Raw genomic sequence first — 26848 nt, 5'->3', positions numbered from 1 at the left:
CTATGAGCGTTTCTGAACAATTTCACCAAAATTTTAATCAGTTATTGATTCTTACTCTACTTTTATTGTAATCGAGCTGATACGTAATTCGGGCAATGAAATATGACAAATTTTAAGAACTTAAAGTCTTTCAATACAGCATATCGACCCCCGAGATATTGATTGATATTGATATGTCGACATCAAAATGGGTTTATCTAGTGCCGATATTTTTATTTTATATTATATTTACTTGCAATTTTCGGTAAATATTTGGAATTTTTTTTAAAATCATAGCAGAACATAATTTTACTTTCACTTTGTGTGAGATTCTTATTACATTTTGACCTTTCATCACGTACAGTCTGTCTCTTTGATGTGTGAAACAAGCATGGGTGGCACAAAGGTAGTAGTCATATTTCACTGGGACGGGGGAAGGGGTGGGGGCGGCGGTGAATGTACTAACAAGATTTTCGATCTGAAGAAGTAGCACACCAGTTACGTTAAAAACAAGTGTGCTACTTCTTCACAATGCCATTCTTCAAAAACAGTTGCTAAAAATGATGAACAAGAATCTAAACGACAAGACTGGTCTCCGTGCCGGGTGGAGACGTGTGGGGGGAAACGCTGACGTAATCGCTGCTCGGCGCTACCAACAGAAATTGCAGCTTCTAGCTTCATCACGCAATTTTCATACATCAGCGTGAAAAAAGCATTATTCCGACATGTATCCAATTACAAATGAATAAAATAAGGTGTGAGAGGTTCACTGGAATAAAATACTGCATGACAGTGCACCATGTAAACAATTGTTAATTAACAAGACAACAGTCGACCAAAACAGTATTGGAATACAAGCTTTTCATCTACACAAAGCCCCAATATTAACTTACACGTTTTGAAATTATGTGTTTTACTGTCAGCTCTTGCTCTGAGGCAGGATGCTCACTTCTTGAGGTGCGGAATACGTAATACTGAATCATTACTTAAATACACAACATTAAAACCGGCAGTATATTTACAACGTGCAGCCGATATTAGTAAAGGCAGATATGTTGTGAAATATGGCTTCCCGGCTATTACACAAGTTGAAAATATGGTCACTATTTTTTATAAACTTAAATTTGCCATATTTCGTGACAGTACCTTTTCCATTAGACGTTTGCAAGCAAATATAAGTCTTGGCTTCAGTTGTCTAAGTATGATTCCACAATGCATCGTTGTCGGCAGCAGAAAATGACGTGGTTCAGCGCGTTTCTCTCATTTTGGTGTTTCAAATACAGTTTCTTCAAATGTAGTTTCTTCTTTTCAGATAATACAAAAATAATACTAACATAATTCATAATTGTTTATGACTTCGACCTTCACATTGTTCTTCCATCAACACACACCAAGAGTTAGCTTCCGACTCGGACTGACTGTAGTCAAAGACTACTCCAACGTCAAAGATATTTTACACAATCAGTTTCTTTGTTATTCTTCGATACATTTTCTAATAGTAATCAATATGCTTTTACTCTCAAAAACAGAAGTAAATTAACATATAATAAGACAAATTATAATAAATTCTGACAAAAATATAAGAAAACATTTTCAATTCAGTATCGACAAATACGGTAAAAAAATAACATCTCCCAGATCCATTACAGTTGGTATTATTTCTTTCGATATATTGATACTTCCTAACGATGTATGGAGGGCGGATAATGATATTTTCTAAATATCGATTGACGGATTCGCGATATTTTTTAAGATACACCATGGAAGTCGTCAGGGTTTTTAATATGCAATGTATAATGTCTCGCTTTCCTACAACTTTTATGAAATAAACACTTTTGTAGATTTGAAATTAAAATATGTACTGTTCTTACAATGGATACTGCTACTACAGTACATTTCTAATATTATCGGAAAGGTAGACATTGCATAATGTTCATAATAAAATAATTCCGTAGGCATGATGTTGTACTCATCTGTTTAACAGTTTCAGATTCGAGGCGCTTTTCTTCATTGTTTAGGGGTGAAATAGGTCCAAATTTCGTTTGATCACAATATTTTCTAATTTATTACACATTCGTGGTTCTTGTTAGCAAACCAACATTTCAGAAAGGAAATTCTTTTATTACTAAAGAGAACATGTTTATAATTGCTGCTTTTTTCATGTTAACTACAAATCACAGAATGTGGATATAAACACACGAAGCAATACTTTCTCATACATGTTGCCTATTACTACTTGAGCCGAAGACAAATCACTTCGTGCACAAGTTATATAGTAGATGCCGTTTCAACGATTTTCGAACATCGAGTGCCGACTGTAGCGCGCAATTTCATCTACACGTTTGAACATAGCATTCTCGAATGTTCCAGAAACGGCAATGAGTCGAATTCCTTTTCTGTTTTTGAGTTGTGTGTAATTTAAGCAGAACCTATTTTTTAAAGTTTGCAAAAATGAAAAGATAAATCTAATAACGTAGTTTGCTTTAAATGACTGAAAAATATAGTTTTTGAGATTTATAAATTTTTCACGTGCTTAAGGCAATGAATATTTGATTTTTTTCTACCACGTAATTGTGTTTATGAAAAATTACGTCTGTTTTTGGAATACATAAACAATTTTCTATTTATTGGTCAAAAAACATCTGTGAATAATTACGTAAGTGATCTGCTGGGAATTACCTGAAATACATGGCCTTTTTGGTAATTCATGTTTACACACCATCAATGCTGCGCATGTGTACAAAATTACAGTGGCATTTGACCAGATCTGGGCGAGTCACTTTTCCCCATTTTATTCCTCTTTTTGTTGAATATAATTTGGTATCACATATTTTAAGTTAGCTAAAATCACAGTATAGTATTGATTCTACAACTGCTTCTAATACATACTCTGGAAATCACTGTGAAGTGCAAGACACAGGTTAATTAACATAATACCGCATGCTCGAGTACTTCCGTCGCGTATGGAGCACAGAGACAATGACTGCTTAAAAGCCTCTGTGCATAATGAAATTTATCTAATTTGGTCTTTCTTCCCACTACGACAGCGGCACTCAAAAACCCGAGGAAGGTCTCTAGACTACTCACTGAATACTGGTCTTCGGAATTCTGTAAGTGAGCTTTCTGCGAATAATTTGTGTCTGTCTTCAAGAGTTTGCCACTTAAGGTTTTTCAATATTTTCGTGGATCTCTCCTATCAGTCAAACAAATCTGTAACTATTCTAGCTGCCTTTCTTTCTATGTACTAAATATTCTCTGTTTCTTCTATCTGTTATAGGTGCCACACACTTCAGCAAGACTCTTATGTGGAATGCACAAGTGATTTGTTAGCAGAGCTCTTTGTAGACTAACTGCATTTACCAAGTATCCTGCCTGTGGACCGAAGTCTGCCACTTGGCTTACCTAACTTGCATGATGATTCAATTTCATATCCCAACAATTTGTTGCACTGAGGCATTTGTATGAATTGACTGATTCTGATTGTGAGTAACTGATATTGTAGCCATCCCCTAGACTTAGAACTACTTAAACCTAACTAACCTAATGACATCACACACATCCATGCCCCAGGCAGGATTCGAACCTGCGACCGTAGCAGTCGCTGGGGTTCCGGACTAAAGCACCTAAAACCGTTCGGCCACAGCGGCCGGTATTTACTCCATCAGGAAGCAGGTACACGACTCGTGTTGTCTGTAGTTCAACCATGCCTAGACGGTCAATACCGCTGTTCGATCGCGTCCGCATTGTTGCTTCGTGACAGGGAGGGCTATCAGCAAGAGAAGTGTTCAGGCGTCTCAGAGTGAACCAAAGCGATGTTGTTCGTTTTGTGAATTGTATAATTCCACATAGATGTACATTACTAGGCAGCTACCAACCTTTTCAATCTTCTGAAATATTATCAAGATCTGGCTGATTATTTCTGCAACTTATTTTCAGACATAGTTCGTTACAGACGACTGCGTTTTCCGCGAAAACTCTGAGGTTGCTATTGATACAGTCCATAGAGTCATTATTATACAGCATGAACGATAAGGGCTGCGTTACATTCCCCTGGGCCATATTAAAGTTAGTGATAATTCTGTCGATGATTCTCCATTAAAGACAACAAAATGCATCCTCCCTACGAATAAATCCCCAGTCCTGTCACAAATTTTGTTTGATGGCCCATACAGTCGTACTTTTCTTACTAATGATTAGTGTAGCACCATGCCAAATGATTTTCAAAGCTCACGTAATACTGATTCCACCTGATTACCTTGATATTGGACTTTAGAATTTCATGTGAGAAAAGCGCAAGTTAGATTTCATTAGATAAATAGTTTTGGAACCTTGGCTGGTTGGCTTGGAGGAGATCACTCATTTCGTGTGAATCATTATTTCTGGTCTCAGAATATGTTCTAGAATTCCACAATAGCTAGGTGTCTATGAGGTAGGATGGTAGTTCTGTAGTTCTGTGGTCCACCTTATCCTTTTCGTAGACTGGTGTAACCTGTGCTTTCTTCCAATCAATGGTCACCTCTATTTTCTTTTGTTTCAGGGATCGATACTAACTGAACTCACTATCGATTGACTGACTAAAACTAAACTCTTCGCGAACAGACCATGAAGGCCCAACGGTGCCGACCATAGTCAGCCCGCAGGCGTCAATAAATGCGGGTATGAAGGGGCATGTGGTCAGCACACCGCTCTCCCAGCCGCACCTTTGCCTTTCGCGGGCAAGTGCTCTACCGACTGAGCTACCCAAGCACGACTCACGCCCCGTCCTCACAGCTTTAATTCCGCCAGTACCTCGTCTCCTACCCTCCAAACTTTACAGAAGCTCTCCTGCGAACCTTGCAGAACTAGCACTCCCGGAAGAAAGGATATTGCGGAGACATGGCTTAGGCACAGCCTGGGGGATGTTTCTAGAATGAAATGTGGAGCGTGCGCTGATATGAAACTTCCTGGCAGATTAAAACTGTGTGCCGGACCGAGACTCGAAATCGGGACCTTTGGTAGAGCACTTGCCCGCGAAAGGCAAGTAGCGTATTATGCAGCCTTCTTCCTTCATTATTGGGCCATATATTTAGCGTAGTATTTTCCGCTCAAAGATTCTTAGCGCACTTTTGTCATGTTCTGTTAACGTCCGTACCTCTGACCCACATGTGATAACTAGGCGGACTAGGGAGTTATATATTTCTAGTTTTGTTTCTCTTGTAACAAGGCTATTTATGAAGAGCTGCATATTTACCAATTAAGCTCTGTTTCCTGCTTGTATTCTTTCCATTACAGCCTTTCCAATACTGTTATCATTTGTTATTAAGGCGCCCAAGTAGTTAAAAGAGAACACGCCTTTGAGGCATTTCCTATTAATGCTTAGGTCTTTAGGGGCTATTCTGGTCTCAGATTGTGACGTTACCATATGTTTTGTTTTGTACTCATTTACCATGAGACCAATTTTTAATGCTTCTGCTACCCAGTATGTTTCTTGTAGTGTACTTATATTTTTTCCTAATATATCAATGTCATCAGCGAATACACGTATCTGGATAGTTTTCATAAATATGGTACATCTTTTGCTGATTTATCAATGTGAAAGCTTTCACTTGTTTTGCTAAAGACCTTTGCTTTTGCTCTTGCCTCTGTCACTGTCATTTTGATTCGCCTTATTAGTTTAGCACATATGCCAACTTTTTCCAGTACTCTGTGTAGTCCTTGTCGGTTTATCCTGTCAAAGGCTTGTTTAAATTTGATGAATAGGAAATGCAGCTCTATGTCACATTCATAGAAATATCCCATAATTTATCTTATCACAGATATTTGATCAGTTATTCCTCTATCTGGTTGAAAGCGACACCTATATTCCCCTAATATGTCTTCTGTGAACTTCTGTATCCTTTCATTTAATATACTTGTGAAGATCTTATAAACTCTGCTTAGGAGTGTCATACCTCTTCAGTTTTCACGTGCTGTTCTGTCCGGTTTCTTATAAATGGGGATTATTACTCCACTTTATCATTTGCCCAACATAGTTTCCTTTTCCCACATATCTGACATTAATGTGTGCATTTCCTTTATTACAGCCTCTCCACCAGTTTTTATAAATGCGAGACTTGTGCTGTCTTTCCCAAGAGCCGGCCACGGTGGCCGTGCGGTTCTAGCGCTGCAGTCCGGAACCGCGGGGCTGCTACGGTCGCAGGTTCGAATCCTGCCTCGGGCATGGATGTGTGTGATGTCCTTAGGTTAGTTAGGTTTAAGTAGTTCTACGTTCTAGGGGACTGATGCCGTAAGATGTTAAGTCCCATAGTGCTCAGAGCCATTTGAACCTTTTTTTTCCCAAGATCTCGACTGTTTTTGGTCTTGTACGCAGCCTGAGAGACCTATTGTAGTGTAGGATTTCTTGCCCCATTGGCAACATTGTCTACTTCTAGCTCCACTCTTTCCTCCTGTGCAGTTGTCTCTTCATCTTCTAGGCTGGTATTTAGTGTATCTTTGAAATACTGTGCCCGTCTTCCCACTAGGTGTTCTTCCTCCCTTATCATTTTCCTATCTTTACTGGAGCATGCCATTATATTTGGCTGGGATCTGCTCCTTTATTTTGCCTGCAGTGTAATTGAACTTTTTTATTTCACATTGTTCCTTTAACTCTCCTAGTTCTTGGCATTTCTCCTTAGTCCACTCAATTTTCTTTCTCTTGCATAGTCTGTTAGCTCTTCTCCTTAATTCTCTATGTTGTTACACAGTATTTTTGGTTTCTCTGTGCAGCACTTCCATCCTTGCCCTGTCCTTTTCCTCTATTGGTGATCTGCAATCTTCATCAAATCATTCCTGAGTTCTTCAGTCCCTTCTTATGGCTATTATTTCTTCTGCAATATCTTTAATGGCCTTTACAGTCCTGCTCCACCTTTCGTCTACTCCTTCTGCAGTCTTTTAATTTTTCAACTTTCTAATTAGTGCTACTTTGCACTTTTTTACTTCATCAGGAATTTTCTGTTTGTCAGAATTCCAGTTCGTCTTCTTTTCTGTTCTATTTCCATTTTTTGTTTATCAAATAGTGGTCTGAGTCACAGTTTGGTTCTCTGCAGCTCCATGCAGCTATAGCTGACGTCGAGTGGTGTGAAATCACTAAAAATATTGTTAATCTCATTGACCACTCCATTGACTGCAGATTCCAAGTACCCAGATGGACCCTTTTGTGTAGGAAGCAGATACTTTTAATAATTATGTTATTCCTTGCTGCGAATTGGCGTAGTAAGTCTCAGTTCTCGTTGTTTTCCTCATTTGATGAATATTTCCAGAAACTATATTAATGTTCATTCCTCCATACTTTTGCATCAAAATCTCGTACAACTAACACCAGGTCTTATTTAGCTACTCCACAGCATGCTTTTTCCAAGTGTTCATAGAACTGTTGTTTTCTTACATCCTGTTTTTTCTCTGTTAGTCCATGTGCATTTACTATTGATATATTCCTAAATTTACCTCTTAGTCTGACCCTGCACATCCTTTCGTCCATGGGTTAAAATCCTTATAGGCTTTTCCTAATTTTCCTAGCTTTTATAAACCCTGTTCCGAAGTGGCCTGTTCTTTCTTCTGGTCCACTATGTACCAATGAGTACTCCACTTCATCTATCTGTCAATTTCCTTGCCGTCTTATTTCCTGTAGCCCTATGACATCATAATTAAATTTAAAAATTTCACTGGCTATTTCTTTCATTTTTCCAGGCTGAAGCATTGTCCTCACATTCCATGATGTTGTTGTCAGATCCTTCATCCGTTTCCATTGCCGGGGTCGTGATACATGTTTTCCGTCCAGTTCCCAAGGTTTCTGCTGAATTTCCATAATATTCTTTTTTTCTTACAGCATGTCTTTATTAGTCCCATGCTCAATGCCTAATACATATTAATATATATAAAGATTTAAACCTACGAAATGCCTTATGTAAATAAATAACCAGTGACTGATAACAGTAAATTTGTTGTTTCATTCCCTATACAAGTCACAAACATGACAAGTAATTCAACATAAAAGAAGTAAAGCTTACAATGAACAGATACTGCGTTCTGTACTTCTGCAAATGGACAATGCAGGTTGTTGTTGTTGTGGTCTTCAGTCCTGAGACTCCATGCTACTCTATCTTGTGCAAGCCTCTTCATCTCCCAGTACCTACCGCAGACTACATCCTTCTGAATCAGGCTTAGTGTATTCATCTCTTGGTCTCCCTCTACGATTTTTACTCTCCACGCTGCCCTCCAGTACTAAATTGGTGATCCCTTGATGCCTCAGAATATGTCCTACCAACCGATCCCCACTTCTAGTCAAGTTGTGCCACAAACTCCTCTTCTCCCCAATTCTATTCAATACCTCCTCATTAGTTACGTGATCTACCCATCTAATCTTCAGCATTCGTCTGTAGCACCACATTTCGAAAGCTTCTATCTCTTCTTGTCTAAACTATTTATCGTCCATGTTTGACTTCCATACACGGCTAACTCCATACAAATACTTTCAGAAACGACTTCCTGACACTTAAATCAATACTCGATGTTAACAAACTTTTCTTCTTGAGAAACGCTTTCCTTGCCATTGCCAGTCTACATTTTACATCCTCTCTACTTCGACCATCATCAGTTGTTTTGCTCCCCAAATAGCAAAACTCCTTTACTACTTTAAGTGTCTCATTTCCTAATCTAATTTCCTCAGCGTCACCCGACTTAATTCGACTACATTGCATTATCCTCGTTTTGCTTTTGTTGATGTTCATCTTATACCCTCCTTTCAAGACACTGTCCATTCCGTTCAACTGCTCTTACAAGTCCTTTACTGTCTCTGACAGAATTACAACGTCATCGGCGAACCTCAAAGTTTTTATTTCTTCTCCATGGATTTTAATACCTACTCGGAACTTTTCTTTCGTTTCCTTTACTGCTTGCTCAATATGCAGATTGAATAGCATCGGGGAGGGGCTACAACCCTGTCTCACTCCCTTCCCAACCACTGCTTCCCTTTCGTGCCCCTTGACTCTTATAACTGCCATCTGGTTTCTGTACAAATTGTAAATAGCCTTTCGCTCCCTGTATTTTACCCCTGCCACCTTTAGAATTTGAAAGAGAGTATTCCAGTCAACATTGTCAAAAGCTTTCTCTAAGTCTACAAATGCTAGAAACGTAGGTTTGCCTTTCCTTAATCTTTCTTCTAAGATAAGTCGTAGGGTCAGTATTGCCTCACGTGATCCAATATTTCTACGGAATCCAAACTGATCTTCCCCGAGATCGGTTTCTACCAGTTTTTCCATTCGTTTATAAAGAATTCGCGTTAGTATTTTGCAGCTGTGACTTATTAAACTGATAGTTCGGTAATTTTCACATCTGTCAACACCTGCTTTCTTTGGCATTGGAATTATTATGACAATGCAGGTAGGAATGGAATAATCAGTAGCATTAACCAAGGAAAAGCCCTCAAGCGTTGGCGGAACATGTTTTGCAGATGTTGTCTCCGATCGCTGACCCAACGGTGGCCAACATCCAGGAGGCAGTGGAAGAAGGCACATGCGAGCCGGAAAGTGTGCTGGGGCTAGCTCGGGAGAGGAGCTGCGAGACAAACCCCCAGCGGGAAAACTCGGCCCCCAATAAACATCAGCAACACGCCAGTAGCAAAAACGCCACAACCGCTGTCGGCGCCGAAGCAGCGTAGTACAAGCGCCGCTGTGACCAGCGACGACCTGGCTTCACAAACCGCCTCCCTGAGTGCAGTTCTCAGCAAGGTTTCCAGTCCACCACCAGTAACAGAGACAGCCATTTCTGCTGGCGAAATGTCAGGAAAAGCGTTAAACAAGTGTTGGCCGAAGATCCCCGAGACATTAACAAGTTGCCACGAGAGCTTCTACAGTTTTGTAAAAAGTAGAACACTCTTAATGTCCTGAAAATATTATTTTTTTAATCACAAACCAGTTTTCGACTTCACCGGTCATCATTGGGTAAGATTTAAATGTCGCAAACACAGATAAAAGGACCTCTGACTTACGCAGATATTAGCGACAGATTGCTAACGAAGGAAAGTATTACTTTTTTGTGTTACAAAGGAAATCACTACAGTTAAAAAATCATAATAATAAAGTGAATTTTTCTATTGCTTTACTGTAACTCAACACAGAGAAAAAATAATCAGTGTTTTCTCATGTAAAACTAAGCTAGTGTATCAAATTATCAAATACAGTTTCATAATTCTCACTGTTAAATTAAGTTTCGGATTCGCAAATTTTGTAGATTTCAGAGGAACTATTTTAACCTGTTTATCAACTGTAGCGATGTATAATTAAAAACAATATAATACTTCCCTTATTAAACTCTTTTTATCAGTAATAGCTACGTAAATCACACATAATTTTATTTGTGTTTGCGATATTCATTGGTCACCTGATGAAATCCTTTGAAGCTGGAAGTGAAAGCTGGTTCATGATTAAATAAATAATAGCCGTAGAAGATCAGAAATGATTTTGTCCTTGTTAAGCTACAATTATTAGGCAGCATTATTTTAGAAATACTTATACAGATATTTATGTAGCACTCCGCCTGATTTGTTCAGAGCTCGTAATGAGAAGAGACAGATAAGAAGGGGGAAATGCTTACGCATAGTTGAGCATGGAGGCGGTGATTTGGATGGTGCTGTTGTCGGCGGCGCGTTCTAACGTTGCAGTGACGCACTTGCTAAACAGCTCGATGTTATTGAAGTAGCGCATGTACTCGTACCACGTGCCCAGCATCTGTCAACAACGGCAGCGAGAGTGTGGTGTAAATATCTGAAAATGACTGCAAACAATGTAAGATCTGTCAAGGGAACTGTGATATGTTACACGACAAAGCGAACCATAGACGTGGCGGTGGTGAGAAGTCTCTTGATCTTACGACTAGGTCCAGCTGCGTTCCTGTTCAAAGTAGTCCATGCTGCCAAGCTGTCGCTGAAAACGACTTCATGAGCGGCCGCTAGAACTTGCTGCTAACGTCATTAAATTTTAGAGCTCAGAAATTGCAAAACAGGCAGGAGGAACACAATATGAGAGAGAGAGAGGAGTTGGATTCAAGTATCCATCCCAAACAAGAAGCGAAGTGCACACAATAAATATCCATTGACTATATGAGTTAAGTATGATATTAGGCAGTAATTTCTGCGCTGTTATTAACAATGTAAAGAAAGGCAAATTTTGCGAAAACTTGGCAGACTTTGTCCACAGAAACGGTACTCGAGGCTAGCAAGGAAGCTCTGAGAAAAATTGTTCTGTGCATGGGATTTAGTTTTAGAGAGTGCAAGAATAACGAAAAGGCGAAGAATTTACAAAAAAAAAAAAAAAAAAAAAAAAAAAAAAAAAAAAAGATACATCAGAATTTTATGAGGAAATGAAGCATCAGAATCAAAGCAGCCATTGATTTATTCAGACAAATTTTTCTGCGAGTATATGTCATAGCAATTGTGTCCGATGAGCATTACTAAACAAAAGTGCTGCCTAGTACTAACTCTATACGAGATGCATTCAAGTTATGAACACTCCCGATTTTTTTTCTCAAACTAATCACACGTAAGCAGTGAAGCTTGTGTTACTTCTTGGCGTAATCTCCCAGGAGACTTACACTACATTTCAAACGTCAACGCCATAATTTCATGGCTCCTCTGAATGCTTGTTTTGGAGTCTGGCTCGACAAACAGGACAACCGCTGATGCAAAAGCAGCATGACTAGTGAATGTGCGACCATGGAGAGCGTGTTTCGTCATTGAAAACAGCTGAAACTCGCTAGGAGCCACGTTAGGTGAGTAGAAAGCACGAGAAAGTGCTTCAAAAATATTGTCAAAGGAAACCACAGTGCCGCGTTCGGACAATGCTCTGGTGCATTGCATTGATGAAAGAGAATACGGGCAGCCTTTTCCGGCCGTTGCTCACGCAACTCTTAGCTTGTTCTTCAAACCATCTTGGCAGTATTCAACTGCCACCATAACGCCCTTTGGCAAGCAATAAGTAAAGATAACTCCATCGCTGTCTCAGAAAATGGTCACCATCCTTTTTTCAGCACTGTCACTTATTGTTTTTTATGGCAGTTAGGATAAGTGCTTCCATTGAATTGACTGACGCTTCGTTTCAGGATTGAAAATCGGCTTCCATGCCTTATCAATTATCGCAATCGACGAAAATAAAGCCGGCCGAGGTGGCCGAGCGGTTCTAGGCGCTATAGTCTGGAACCGCGCGACCCTTACGGTCGCAGGTACGAATCCTGCCTCGGGCATGGATGTGTGTGATGTCCTTAGGTTATTTAGGTTTAAGTAGTTCTAAGCTCTAGGGGACTGATGACCTCAGAAGTTAAGTCCCATAGCGCTCAGAGCCATTTGAACGAAAATAAAGTCTCATTCATGCTGTCATCGTACAACAACATTGCCTGGCAACATAGCACGTGTGCAGCCTTTTGGTCATACACCAGCATTCGCAGAAACCACCTGGAGGACAGTTTTCACTTTTTCTGGTCTTCATGCAGGATTGCGTGCGCAGGATCCAACTTTGGAAGTGACTTGTTCCACACTCATTCGGAAATTCACTAAATCAACTTCCTCCACTCGCTCGATCATGTAGTCCAACCGCGGGCCGAGATTGTCTTCGTTTGTTCTCACTCATGTTCTACCATCTTTGGAGAAAAGCACCCACGAGTGCACTTTAGACATATCCATGACATGTATCACCACGTGTCTCGCTCAGCTGTAAATTAATTTCAGTCAGTATCACACCACGCAAATGCAAGAGACGAATTATTACCCACTGCACATGAAATGAAAACGCCACCATTTTAAGTATCAAAGACATTCATAACTCTCGTAGCTCCCGCTAGAGAACAAGGCGAGTGCACGCTTATTTTAAAACGAGCTGCATGTTCCTATGCACAGACCAGTAAAAAAAGGTGCCATAACTTGAACGCATCTCGTATAGCCGAGTAGCAGCGCTCCACTTGCGAGAACATTGGAGTATGCACAGATCGCACCCGTCGTCCCCTCCCTGTGTCTGGGTCGTTATCATGACATTGCTCCAATCCTGGCCAGGTCTTACGTTCGCTGCGCCGGGAAATAAGTTATTACTAGTACTGAGGGATCTTTACCTACTGGCATAAAGATACCGTATTGTAGCAGCTATTAACAGTTTGTCCCATAGAGCAAATCACACAATATTTACAAATACGAGACGTGACTGTGAGTGAATCTTGCACTCTGCAGTTGTGTATACGTGCTGTTGTGCAACTTCTTGGCAGACTAACGTGGAATGTCAGACTGGTACTCGAATCCGGGACCTTGCGTTTTTCAGGTCATGCTCTTACTAACTTGGTTACCCAATCACGACTCTGGACGCCCACTCGCAGCTTTACTTCTGTCAGTACAGCTGTCTTACAAGGTGCATTCAAGTTCTAAGGCCTCCGATTTTTTTTCTCTGGACTGGAAAGAGATAGAAACATGCGCATTGTTTTAAAATGAGGCCGCGTTCATTGTCAATACGTCCCAGAGATGGCAGCACCGTACGGCAGATGGAATTTTACCGCCAGCGGCGAGAATGAGAACTGTTTTAAATACTTAAAATGGCGTCGTTTTCCTTACTCAAACAGCGTGCAATCATTCGTTTACTGAATTTGCGTGGTGTGAAACCAATTGAAATTCATCGACAGTTGAAGGAGACATGTGGTGATGGAGTTATGGATGTGTCGAAAGTGCGTTCGTGGGTGCGACAGTTTAATGAAGGCAGAACATCGTGTGACAACAAACCGAAACAACCTCGGGCTCACACAAGCCGGTCTGACGACATGATCGAGAAAGTGGAGAGAATTGTTTTGGGGGATCGCCGAATGACTGTTGAACAGATCGCCTCCAGAGTTGGCATTTCTTTGGGTTCTGTGCACACAATGCTGCATGACGACCTGAAAATGCGAAAAGTGTCATCCAGGTGGGTGCCACGAATGCTGACGGACGACCACACGGCTGCCTGAGTGGCATGTTGCCAAGCAATGTTGACGCGCAACGACAGCATGAATGGGACTTTCTTTTCGTCGGTTGTGACAATGGATGAGACGTGGATGCCATTTTTCAATCCAGAAACAAAGCGCCAGTCAGCTCAATGGAAGCACACAGATTCACCGCCACCAAAAAAATTTCGGGTAACCGCCAGTGCTGAAAAAATGATGGTGTCCATGTTCTGGGACAGCGAGGGCGTAATCCTTACCCATTGCGTTCCAAAGGGCACTACGGTAACAGGTGCATCCTACGAAAATGTTTTGAAGAACAAATTCCTTCCTGCACTGCAACAAAAACGTTTGGGAAGGTCTGCGCGTGTGCTGTTTCACCAAGGCAACGCACCCGCATATCGAGCTAACGTTATGCAACAGTTTCTTCGTGATAACAACTTTGAACTGACTCCTCATGCTCCCTGCTCACCTGACCTGTCTCCTAGTGACTTTTGGCTCTTTCCAACAATGAAAGACACTCTCCGTGGCCGCACATTCACCAGCCGTGCTGCTATTGCCTCAGCGATTTTCCAGTGGTCAAAACAGACTCCTAAAGAAGCCTTCGCCGCTGCCATGGAATCATGGCGTCAGCGTTGTGAAAAATGTGTACGTCTGCAGAGCGATTACGTCGAGAAGTAACGACAGTTTCATCGATTTCGGGTGAGTAGTTAATTAGAAAAAAATCGGAGGCCTTAGAACTTGAATGCACCTCGTACTTTCCAAACTCCACGGAAGTTCTGCGTACCTTGGTGGACTAGCTGTCCTGAGAGAAAGTGCTTCTAGGAGAGCTAGCCCAGTAAGTGATGCAGGAGAACTTCTGTAGAGTTTCGAAAGTAAGACAGCGGTATTGACAGAAGTAAAGCTGTGACTAGGCGTCCTGAATGATGTGTATGTAACGCAATACGTCGGTCTGTTGGCATATACACTGAAGAGCCAAAGAAACTGGTACACCTACCTAATATCGTGTAGGGCCCCTGCGAGCACGCAAAAGTCCCGCAACAAGACGTGGCATGGACTCGACTAATGTCTGAAGTAGAGCTGGAGGGAATTGACGCCATGAATCCTGCAGGGCTGTCCATAAATCCGTGAGAGTACGAGGGGGTAGTGATATCTTCTGAACAGCACGTTGCAAGGCATCCCAGATATTCTCAATAATGTTCATGTCTAGGGAATTCGGTGGCAAGTGGAAGTGTTTAAACTCAGAAGAGTGTTTGTGGAGCCAATCTGTAGCAGTTCTGAACGTTTGCGGTGTCGTATTGTCCTGCTGGAATAGCCCAAGTACGTCGGAAAGCACAATGCACATGAATGGATGCAGGTGATGAGACAGGATGCTTACACACGTGTCACCTGTCAGAGCCATATCTAGACATATCAAAGGGCCCATATCATTCTAATTGCACACACACCCCACGCGATTACAGAACTTCCACCAGCTTCAATAGTCCCCTCCTGACATGCAGGGACCACGGATTCATGATGTTGTCTCCATACTCGTACACGTCCATCGGCTCGATACAACATGAAACGAGACTCGTCCTTCAGCTCCGAAAGCCCATATTGATGATGTTTCGTTGAATACTCCGCACGCTGACGCTTGTTGATGGCCCAGCCTTGAAATATGCAGCAATTTGCAGAAGAGTTGCAGTTTTCTCACATTGGACGATTCTCTTCCGTCGTCGTTGGCCCCGCTTTTGCAGGATCTTTTCCGGCCGCGGCGATGTCGGAAATTTGATATTTTACAGCATTCGTCGTATTCATGGTACACTCGTGAAATGGCCGTACGGGAAAATCTCCATTTCATCGCTATCTCGGAGATGCTGCGTCCGAACGCTCATGCGCCGACTATAACACCACGCTGAAACTGACTTAAGTCTTGATAAAATGCAATTGTAGCAGCAGTAACCGATCTAACAATTGCCTCAGAGACTTGTTGTCTCGTATAGGCGTTGTCGACCGCAGAGTCGTCATCTGCCTGTTAACATAGCTTTGTATTAGAATACGCTTGCCTACTACGGTTTCTTTGGCTTTTGAGTGTAGCTGAATGTATTATGTGGCGTATAATTTGCGTTCAAGTTTTGAGTTATGTGTAGCTGCTGTAGGTGTCCAGTTGAATGTATTATGACTGGTACACGATGGTGGAAATGATGGGAACCCTTCGTTAGATCTCTGTATAGAATATTGAATTTTAGTAGTGTACATTTGGTTGCGGCAGAATTGTGTTTTAGTCGTTATGTTTACCACGAGACTTCTAGAGGTGGTTTAAGTTTGATGCGTGGGTGTTAGGACAATCGCCTTTCAGGATGTTCTCGTGTGGTAGTTGGTTTCAGAAATTTCTCTCATCATCTAAGTATTCGGGCGTTTGCTCACAAAAACAATATTTCTCTTTATTACATACACGTTCTGATCATTGCAGTAGAACTTTGAGTAGCTTTATTACAGGCGTTTTAACAATACATACGCCCACAATGAAAAATCAAATAAACGGTTCCCAAAATATCTTTATGTCCTGAATCATTTGTTATTGTAATGAATAAATTAGATTTCGGAATCCTGAAAAATACTGGGTACCACAGCTCGCCGAATGAGAATTTATACATGGAGCTAAACAGTCAGTTTCACCTATATCCCGGGTGATTTGTCAAGATTTGAAGTGTGTATTGGCGGGTCTTCTGACAAGGAAAGCAACAATCAAGTTTGCTATTGAAATATCATGGAGTGGTCAGGACAGACCACAGTTAGTTTCACAGAAATTGTTCAGAAGGAAGACTACTAGGGTTGACTCTTTCAGTGTTTCACCTAACTCAGTTTGTTGTACTTCCAGTTCTTGCAGGATAATGTCACAACTGCTAGCTACTAACTAGTGTTCCTGTTGGTTTTGCATAATATTTGTAACCCTTAATTTGAAAAACGACCTAAATCTAAATGTGTTTAGATGTAAATAATGTTGGTAAGAGCATTGGCAGCGAAAGGCAACGTTACAGGATCGAGCGCCGGTCTGACATACCGAAGTTCCAATTATTATTGCACCGAAATATTCCATTCACTCTGGTTATATGAAAAGTGTCATCACAGATATGTTTAATCTAGTTTCCACTGCTGTTAACATACGCCAGGAAGTTTCATCCGTCTAATGCCAACACTGACTCAAAGGAAGGCCTCGGCGCTTGTTGCTGACGTCACGTCAGCTAGGCACGACGAACGCCAGGTCTGTTGCAGGCAGAAACGCCTGGGCGTGTTTATCACTATACATCTCTTGTTTTTTGACGAAATGTTTGGTATTGTTTTGGATTCTGCAGTTTTATTTAGATGAAAGATTTTCTTACCATCGTAAAGTTACAAATGAAGATCATAGTTCTGTATTACTGAATCCTGTAGCAACAAACGTAGATCAATAAGAGAGGATGCTTTGCCCCATTGCAAGCTTCGGAAATTTTACATTCAAGTAACTATATTTACTTGATCCATTTTGCTATCGAAACTTACCCCAATTAACTCGTTTCTTTTATTTATTTATTTATTTTCGTTTGACATCGTCACTGGACATGTGAATTAATTTACATGTGTAAATGTCCAACTGTTGCCAGTCATTAGATTACAGTCGTTTTCAACGAAAGGAATTCTAAACAGGAAACAAAATAGCTTCATACATGGACAATACTGCTGAGCTGAAACTTTTTTAAACATGCACATTAGAAAAGATAAATATTCCCCTCTTGCAACTGAAAGGAGAAACTTTATAAGATAACAAAAATTTATTTGATAAAACAAGTATCTCTCTTTTGCCTCTTCTTCTGTCCCCCATCCCCTCCCCCAAAGTGTACAATCGCAAGATATTTCATTAACATTCAGTGCTCCTCACCCCATAGTCAACCAAGATACTTAAAGAAGAGCACCAATATGTTCACAGTGTCTTGTAAAAGCAACCCAGTACAAATAAGGTAAAGAAACACAAATTCTGTTCCTGCTGGACCATGAAGTTGTTTTTGTATGTCAATTCTTAAAACAGGTGGAAATTTAAGTTCAGAAGTACACTATTTGTTAAGAAGTGTAATGAATTGCACAATTAATTGATTGCAGAAATCTCTCAGAACAATGTGTGTTGGTCAACTACCGCCAATAGTTTAATATTTTCCTGTGTCAGAGAGGGAGACACCACCATTATGAGTATGCCTGCAACGGACCTGGCGTTCGCCGTGCCTAGCTGACGTGACGTCAAGAACAAGCGCCGAGGCCTTCCTTTGAGTCGGTGTTGCTAATACACCGAAATATTCCATTTACCATGGCTACATGAAGAGCGCTGACGTAGTAAGTATCTCTAATCCAGTTCCCACTGCTGTAACACATTTTTCAACTGTTTAGTATGGCCTGCTGAATGGAAGACTGGGCATATACGGCGTGTCTGATAGTAAGCAACGGTTTACAGTTTGAAGAGCAGTACATTCTGGTGTCTTTACTGTGAAACGGGATAAGTTAGCTAGACAGAGGTACCACTGAACACTCGCAGCCAGAGAACTTCCGTAATACTCACAGAAGTCGAGTCGATTTTGCTCAACTGAACGACGTCGGGACAGGACCCAACTCCTAGTAGTTGACTCAGCGCTGGAGGTGCTACCACCATAAGCAACAGCAGTACTGACGTTGTTCTCGAAGTCATGGCCCCCTACAACAGTAAACGTCAGGTCACCATCACAGTGGAGAATTTATTTCAGTGTGTGAGTTTATGGTTAATCTGTTACATTTTAGTCGGAAGTTTACGTAAAGAAAATACAGAAATTAATAGCTACAAAAGACAATCTCATGTAAACAGAAAACAATACTAGAACTCAGAGGAAAAAAACAAAAGTATTCGAAAGGTTTCACTATGCTCAACATTAACGTCGTTTTGTACTGTAATTCGTCCTTCTTCCGCTCACTAAGTTATCACATTAGCTTCTCAAAAGTCTACCAACCTTTACCTGCATGCAGCAGATTTTTCTGCAGACTTTCTTCTACACATATTTTTCTTAATGTGGCTTTGTTTCTTATTTTGTGAGCCTTTTCTTAGAGAAATCCTCACTTAAACATAACTTCACTAAACGCCTTCAGAAGTACGAGGTTGTCTACTTCTACATCTACATGGATAATCTGATAATCATGCTTTAATTGCTGGCAGAGGGTTAGCGAACCACCTTCACAATAATTCTGTTCTATTCCAGTCTCCAACAGTGCGCCGAAAAAGCGACACCCATATCTTTCCGTGAGGGCACTGATTTCCCTAATTTTTTGTGATCATCGTTTCACCTTAAGTAGTTTGGCGTCAACAAAATATTTTCGCATTTTGTCACTGAATTTTTGTGAGAAGATTCCGCCACAACGGAAAACGCCTTTGTTTTAATGACGTCCACCCCAAATCCTGTGTCATTTCAGTTGCATCCTCTCCCCTATCTTTCGATAACACAAAACGTGCTGCTCTTCTTTGAACTTTCACAATGTTCTCCGTTAATCCTAGCTGGTAACGACCCCACACCGCGCAAAAGTACTCCAAAAGAGGACGAACACGCGTAGTGTAGGCAGTCTCCTCAGTTGGTCTGCTGAGCTTTCTCCCAATAAAACACAGTCTTTCGTTCGTCTTCCCCACAACATTTTCTATGTGTTCTTTCCAGTTTACGTAGTTCGTAATGGTAATTTCTAGGTATTAAGTCGAATTTAAGGCCTTTAGATTTGACTGATTTATCGTGTAACCGAAGTTTAACGGATTCCCTTCAGCACTCATTTGGATGACCTCAGACTTTTCATTATTTAGGGTAAACTCCCATTTTTCGCACCATACAAATAGTTTTTTCTAAACCGTTTTGCAACTTGTTTTCAACTTCTGATGACTTTACTAGACGATAAATGACACCATCATCTGCACACAATCTAAGAAAGCTGCTCAGATTGTCTCCTGAATCGTTAATATAGATACGGACTAGCACAGAGCCTATAACACAGCCTTGGGGAATGCCAGAAATCACTTCTGTTTTACTCGATGACTTTCAGCCAGTTGCTACGAATTGTGACCTCGCTGGGAGGAAATCACGAATCCAGTCGCATAATTGAGACGATATTCCATAAGCACGCAAATTGACTACAAGCCGCTTGTGAGGTCCTGCGTCAAAAAGCTTCTGGAAATCTAGAAACACGGAAGGAATTTGAAATCCCTTTTCGATAGCACTCAACACTTCGTGTGAGTAAAGAGCTAATGGTTTTTCACAAGAACGATGTCTTCTAAATCCGTGATGACAATGTATCAATAGACCGTCCTCTTCGAGGTAATTCATAACGTTCGAACACGATATAGGTTCCAGAATCCTGCTGCATATTGACGTTAATGACACGGGCCTGTAATTTAGTGGATTGCTCGTATTGTCTTTCTTTATTATTGGTGCAACTTTCCAGTCTTTGGGTACGGATCTTTCGTCGAACGAGAAGCTGTATATGACTGTTAAGTATGGAGCTACTGCACCAGCATACTCTGAAAGGAACCTAATTGGTATATAGTCTGGACCTGAAGACTTGCTTTCATCAATAGATTTAAATGGCTTGATCACTCCGAGGATACCTGCTTCTAAGCTATTCCTGTTGGCAGCTGTTGTTGATTCGAATTCTGGAATATTTACCTCGTCTTCTTTGGCGAATGAATTAGGAATTTCGGAAGGCTGTGTTTAGTAACTCTGCTTTAGCAGCACTGTCAGGATAGTATTTTCATTGCTATTGCGCAAGGAAGGCATTGATTGTGTCTTGCCGCTAGCATACAACCAGAATCTCTCTGGATTTTCTGCCAAGTTTCTAGACAAAGTTTCACTGTGGAAACTATTACAAGCATCTCGCATTGAAGTCCACTCTAAATTTCGAGCTTCTGTAAAAGAGCGCCAATTTTGGAGATTTTGTGTATGTTTGCATTTGGCATGCTTTCTCGTTTTTTCTGCAACAGCGTTCTGACCCGTTTTGTGTACCAAGGACGATCCGCTTCGTCGTTTGTCATTTTATTTTTTATTAATCTCTTAACTGCTGTCGATATCATTTCTTTCCGTTCATGCCACCTCTGGTCTACATTTACCAGTACGCTGTTAATTTGAAAGGAGTTCACGCAACACACTGAAATTGCATAGTGCCGATCTCTGGTCATATAATTTACTGCTACTGAGTCCCAAACCTGCATTGTAGGTTTCTACAGTTACAGTTTTGATATATTGGTAGAAACGTTGTTGCTACAATTATTACAATTCTTCACGCTTTTATATAGTGATGGAAAAAAAGGTAACACCAAGGAGGAGATGTGCTACGTAGACGGAAGTTGGTTAGCGTGTTTCTACATCTGAAAGACGAGAGCTGTTCCAATTGCACGCCAGTCGCACAAGAATAGCGCAGGTAGCGCCACTATGAGGATGCAAATCAGGTTTGATTCAAATACACGATGTAACGATCGTGAGCGCTAGTTCCCAGTTTGAGACTGGACTTGGAGAGTTGATTTAGTATGTCTTTAAGGCAACAAAGAAGCCATTATCAACACCTCATGAGTTTGAACGAGGTCCTGTTCAAAATTGGTTCAAATGTCTCTAAGCACTATGGGACTTAACATCTGAGGTCATCAGTCCCCTAGATTTACAACTACTTAAACCTAAGTAACCCAAGGACATCACGCACATCCATGCCCGAGGCAAGATTCGAACCTGCGTCCGTAGCGGTCGCACGGTTCCAGACTGAAGCGCCTAGAACCGCTCGGCCACTGCGGCTGGCGTTTGCATTCATCATTCTGCTGGTTACACCTGTTATCAATGTACCGACGTATGACCTTTGCGATGGCTTATCTCGCACTTAAATTAACCTACTGTTTTTCTTTCTGTTCCTTTGACCATTAGCGAATTCCAGTCTGACATCAGAATTAAATTTTCCTTTTCTTTCTGGAACTGTACAATTTCTTTCATCTGATCATATATATCTGCAGTTTCTTCATTGCATGAGAAGCTAGTAGGTACATACAGATGTATTTGTATTGTTGTGCTCGGGCGTGGCTTCGTATCTGTCTTTACTCTCATAATACCACTACTAAATTGTTTATAACGGTGTAATCGCATTACAATTACAATTTTCTTGTTTGATATTCCTCGTGCATTACGTCTATTTGAAGTGTGTTGATAACCCTGTACTAGCCTGACTTGATTTTCACTTCTTCCTGCCACTGCACGTCAATAATTATCGCTATATCGAACTCCAACCTGTCCAATTCCATTTTAAAACTCTGAATCCTACCTATACGATGAAGGGCTCTAATATTTTACACTCCAATCTGTAGAACGATAAATTAGCTTTTTCTCATAATTACTGACTCCTGAGCGGAAACCACTGGAGATCTGAATGGAGAAATACTTTACCTCAGAAATATTTTACCCAGGAGAAGCTGCATAACATAAAGAGACATTATGGCTGTAGTTTTACCTTGCTTTCAGTCGTCCTACAGTACTATCACAGAAATGTCATAATGGCTAACGTTACAAAGTCTGATCCGTTATTCATCCGGGCATCCAGGCTGTTGGCTCTGTAGCTACCCAAAATGCTACTGTCAAATGCTACCACCCCTCTTCAGGAATGATGCTAGTGTGGCCTCTCCACAGATAGCACTCCTGTCTGGTTGGACCTATGGTACCTTTGAGGCACGCAAGTCACCCCACAGTGACAAGGTCAACGTTCTCGACAGGGAGAGAAAGGGGTGGGGGAGGGTCTTAGTGGAAACCAGAAGAATAGTTCCGTCACTGCTTCGCTCATGGCAGGTCGCTCTATCACACACCTTTCTAATTCCAATTGTTTCAACATCTTCTATACATCAGTTGACATGTTAGTAATTAGCGAATACCACTAGGTTAATGCCCCATAGTTGCCTTAGCAGAATATCTGTTTCCTGTTTCCCTTTCAACTAACCACCACATTGTTTACTTCAGTTGTGTTTGTCGATTCTCATTTAATATCTTCCACTGACAAGCAAAGAAGAAAAATAAACAGAAGCAACAACGACGTTGTATGCCAGTAAAGCACCATATCTGACAAGTTTAAGAAAACATTCAGTAAATATCGTGCATTATCAGATTTCGTAATTTTATGGTGCGAGAGAGTGTATTACCTGGGTAATAGTGCAGCTACAAAAACACAGTGTTTTCTGGTCGGTGTTTCCATCTAGTGACTGACTTTAGAATCCTGTAGAGACCACCATAAACAGTTTTCTGCATTTTCTACTGCTTTTGTGCTGTGAGACATGAGGCTGTGTTCTGCACAGCCTTTGTCAGTATTACGAGCTGTAAGTATTTCAGTGCTGTACAATATATATTTGCCGGCCGAAGTGGCCGTGCGGTTAAAGGCGCTGCAGTCTGGAACCGAAAGACCGCTACGGTCGCAGGTTCGAATCCTGCCTCGGGCATGGATGTTTGTGATGTCCTTAGGTTAGTTAGGTTTAACTAGTTCTAAGTTCTAGGGGACTAATGACCGTAGCAGTTGAGTCCCATAGTGCTCAGAGCCATTTGAACCATATATTTGAATATATATTTACTGTTTTGAGGACATTATTAACACTTCAGTTGCAGAGTTTTATATTCATCATGGAACTCGTGATATTTACAAACGAACTGAGTTTCTTTAAATCTTAACTGCCTCTGTGTCTTGATAATGGAAATTTGTGTTAGTTGCCATTGGCCTCTGTGTCAAAATATTTTTAATAATTGAGAGTAATAATTGTACTGATTATTATGTCTTTTTTTCGTACAATGACTGAAAAGGAAGAATTTTGCAGTTCCTGTTCGTTCTTGATGATGAGGAAGAATGCCAAAATGACAAAGTTAAATTTATTTTTCCGACTCTCTAGTTTCACCTATGACACAAGTCGTTACACGTATCTAAGTTTACACAGGTATACAAAGGCTCATAATCCGATTTCTAAAACGATAATAATTGAAAACACCAAGCGACGAATGTTGCATGAGCGTCCAGTTCAGCTGACAAGCTCTTACCTTTGATTTACGGATGGACGCCACTGACCAGTATACTCCAGCCAGGCAGTGTCTAGGAGACAGAGTCGGTGAAGAATGCTACAATTTCTCGCAGTGGCTTATCTTAGCTTCTGCCTGCCTTCTCCTAAAACACGGATACAGCGTTGGCGGTTTTTATCTTTCCTGTCTCGCAAATGAGTATGTGAGAACTAGGTCATTGTGCTGTGTATTGCGAAGTAGTGTAAATAAATTCCGAGAAGGAGTATTAGTGAATTCCTCAAGCTTTGAGGAAAGTGGTGGTACTCTGAAGGATGCATAATAATCATCTCATAAATTAACGCTTGGGTTGTACAAAGTGACGAAGAGGGACAGGTTAATACTCGGGGAAAAATGTGCAGACATGTACTGCGAATGGTTTAGGGAGACACTTGGTCTGTTGGCGTTTGTCTCGGGTTCTTCTGCCGGCGTTTGTTTAACTATTTTTCTGACGTTTCGCCAGCACGAGTGTCTGCCATTGTCTAAGATTCACCCTCCATTATTGCTGGCGGACTGAAGTCGAGCCCACCGCCGGAGACTGTATGTAACCATCCTGCATCAGAATAACTAAGTGCCGGCAGGGGTGGCCGAGCGGTTCTAGGCGCTACAGTCTGGAATCGAGCGATCGCTACGGTCGCAGGTTCAAATCCTGCCTCGGGCATGGATGTGTGTGCTGTTCTTAGGTTAGTTAGGTTTAAGTAGTTCTAAGTTCTAGGGGACTGATGACCTCAGAAGTTAAGTCCCATAGTGCTCAGAGCCATTTGAACCATTTTTTGTTGTTATTGTAACCGAGATACAGTAGTGGTCATTACCGCTGTGATTCCCCCCATCCTACACGAAACGGTGGATCGCTGCGGCACGGTAATCAAGAATCCGTTTACCCTGAGAATTTCTCTTTTTTCTAAACCCTCTGAATGCTACCGTCATAGCTGACGTTAACAATGCTAACAGCGCTGCATGGCGCATGAGGGAAGAGAGAAGCAGAGAAATCTTCAGTTGGGTTCCGAATGGCAGGTCAACAACTCACTGTCAGCGTATTAGTTGCTTTCCTGTAAGCAGCTTTTTTGAAACTTCCTGGCAGGTTAAAACTGTGTGCCGAACCGAGACTCGAACTCGGGACTTTTGCCTTTCACGGATAAGTGCTCTACCATCTGAGCTACCCGAACACGACTCAGGACCCGTCCTCACAGCTTCAATCCTGCCAGTACCTCGTTTCCTACCTTCCAAACTTCACAGAAACTCTTCTGCAAACCTTACAGAACTAGCACTCCTGGAAGAAAGGATATCGTTTCTTCTAGGAGTGCTAGTTGCCCGCAAAAGGCCAAGGTCCCGAGTTCGAGTCTCGGTCCGGCACACAGTTTTAATATGCTAGGAAGTTCCATATCAGCGCACACTCCGTTGCACAGTGAAAATTTTATTCTGGAAGTAGATTTTTTGTTACGTATTATCGGTCTGTGAGATCACAGAATAGGCAGTAATACAGAAAGGAAAGCAGAGGGCGGCTCCTTTGATATGTATGAAAACAAACATTGCGCTCGATGCCGTGTTGAAACCGAGTAAACGCGGAATGACAGCTGCCTACTGCTACTGCTCGAAATTGATATTCTTACGAAAAGGGAATAATTTAACCGACTAAATGAAAACTACGTTACAAATACACTCTAATGTATCTGCAGAAGTACTGTTACATATTAAACGATCTTTTTCACACTTAGTACATCAAATTTTATGGATAATGTAACCATACTGTTAAAATTTCAAATCTGTAACTTCAATACTTTCTGAGATACAAATTATTAGCTACAACACATAATACCCTTGCTGGCATTGTGAAACTGAGTTAGGAGCTGTAATGTATTCATCTACAGCATCTAATGGAACTACAGCCAAGAAGATAGGTTCGCATAGCCCATTTTTGTGGAATTTTCTTTGCTTTCATTACCACAGATTTCTGACGCAATTCTAAATACTTTGGAAAGTTATTATTTCATTGTGTTTTGGTTGTGTGAGTGTTTGAAGAGACCGAGTGGGTAAATGGAGTTCATACGTAAAATGAAAATGTGATATTTTATTAAAGCTATGTAAATGTATGCGTGAGAAAGTTGCTATGCAATAGGGGAATTTGTGACGTATGTCCGAGTGAGCTGGATTTTGTAAAGGCAGCTGGAAGGGGCGTTGAATATTAGATTTATTACCAATTTATTTTGAGGAGAGAAATCGTACTTTGTTTCCGTTAAAGTTTTTTTTATTTTTGGAATTAAGAGATTCGTAGTCTTACTTGTGGTAACCTGATTAGCTGACATTACAAATATTCGAGATAATCTGAATGGTGTCAATAGGAATTCCGTATTTCCCGCGCATTTGGGTAGGGCTTTGTGCCTCAGATCTCCGAGTCGATAGAGTCGTTCGGGAGCAGTCCTCTGGTAAAAACCTATGTTAAATCACGCTGATCAAATTTGTTCCAGAATGAACAAATTGTCGCGTTTGATCGGTTCTCGTGTAGTTGCTGAAAAGCGGCTACAGTGTTGAGAATTTTGAGAAAGTTTGAGCTCTGTGAGTGGCTTATTTAAGGAGATATTTGCGTGTGAACATTTCACGTCGTCCATAAACTCAGCGTGGCGTATTTCGTGCAGATAACGAGACATTATGGTGAGCAGTTCTTTACAAGAAGCCTTCTGAACGACTTACTGTGTTAACTCGCAAGTAGTCGTGGGTCAGTGAGTGTTCAGGACGTTTAAAATATCTTCTTGTTGCTTTTGGGTGAGAGCTTGTTACACAGACAGTCAGTATCATTGCATAATTGATTTCGGGATACTAAATACGGACTTGATAGCCAC

At 41.1% G+C, this 26848-nt stretch overlaps 1 protein-coding gene across 1 annotated transcript in view; it reads right to left on the bottom strand.

The window, feature by feature from the left end:
* LOC126457431 (lazarillo protein-like) overlaps positions 1–24120 on the bottom strand; it is a 33593-nt gene extending 9473 nt beyond the window's left edge. The window contains exons 1-3 of the mRNA XM_050093706.1: positions 23997–24120; positions 18509–18640; positions 10588–10721 (exon numbers count right to left, since the gene is read on the bottom strand). Coding sequence (XP_049949663.1) covers positions 10588–10721; positions 18509–18634 — 260 coding nt within the window. The 5' untranslated portion in view covers positions 18635–18640; positions 23997–24120. The remainder of the gene's footprint in view (positions 1–10587; positions 10722–18508; positions 18641–23996) is intronic.
* Between the last annotated feature and the right edge of the window lie 2728 nt (positions 24121–26848).

This window comes from Schistocerca serialis, chromosome 1, assembly GCF_023864345.2.
Source record: "Schistocerca serialis cubense isolate TAMUIC-IGC-003099 chromosome 1, iqSchSeri2.2, whole genome shotgun sequence".
NCBI lineage: Eukaryota > Metazoa > Arthropoda > Insecta > Orthoptera > Acrididae > Schistocerca > Schistocerca serialis.
This window is presented reverse-complemented; position numbering and strand designations above follow the sequence as displayed.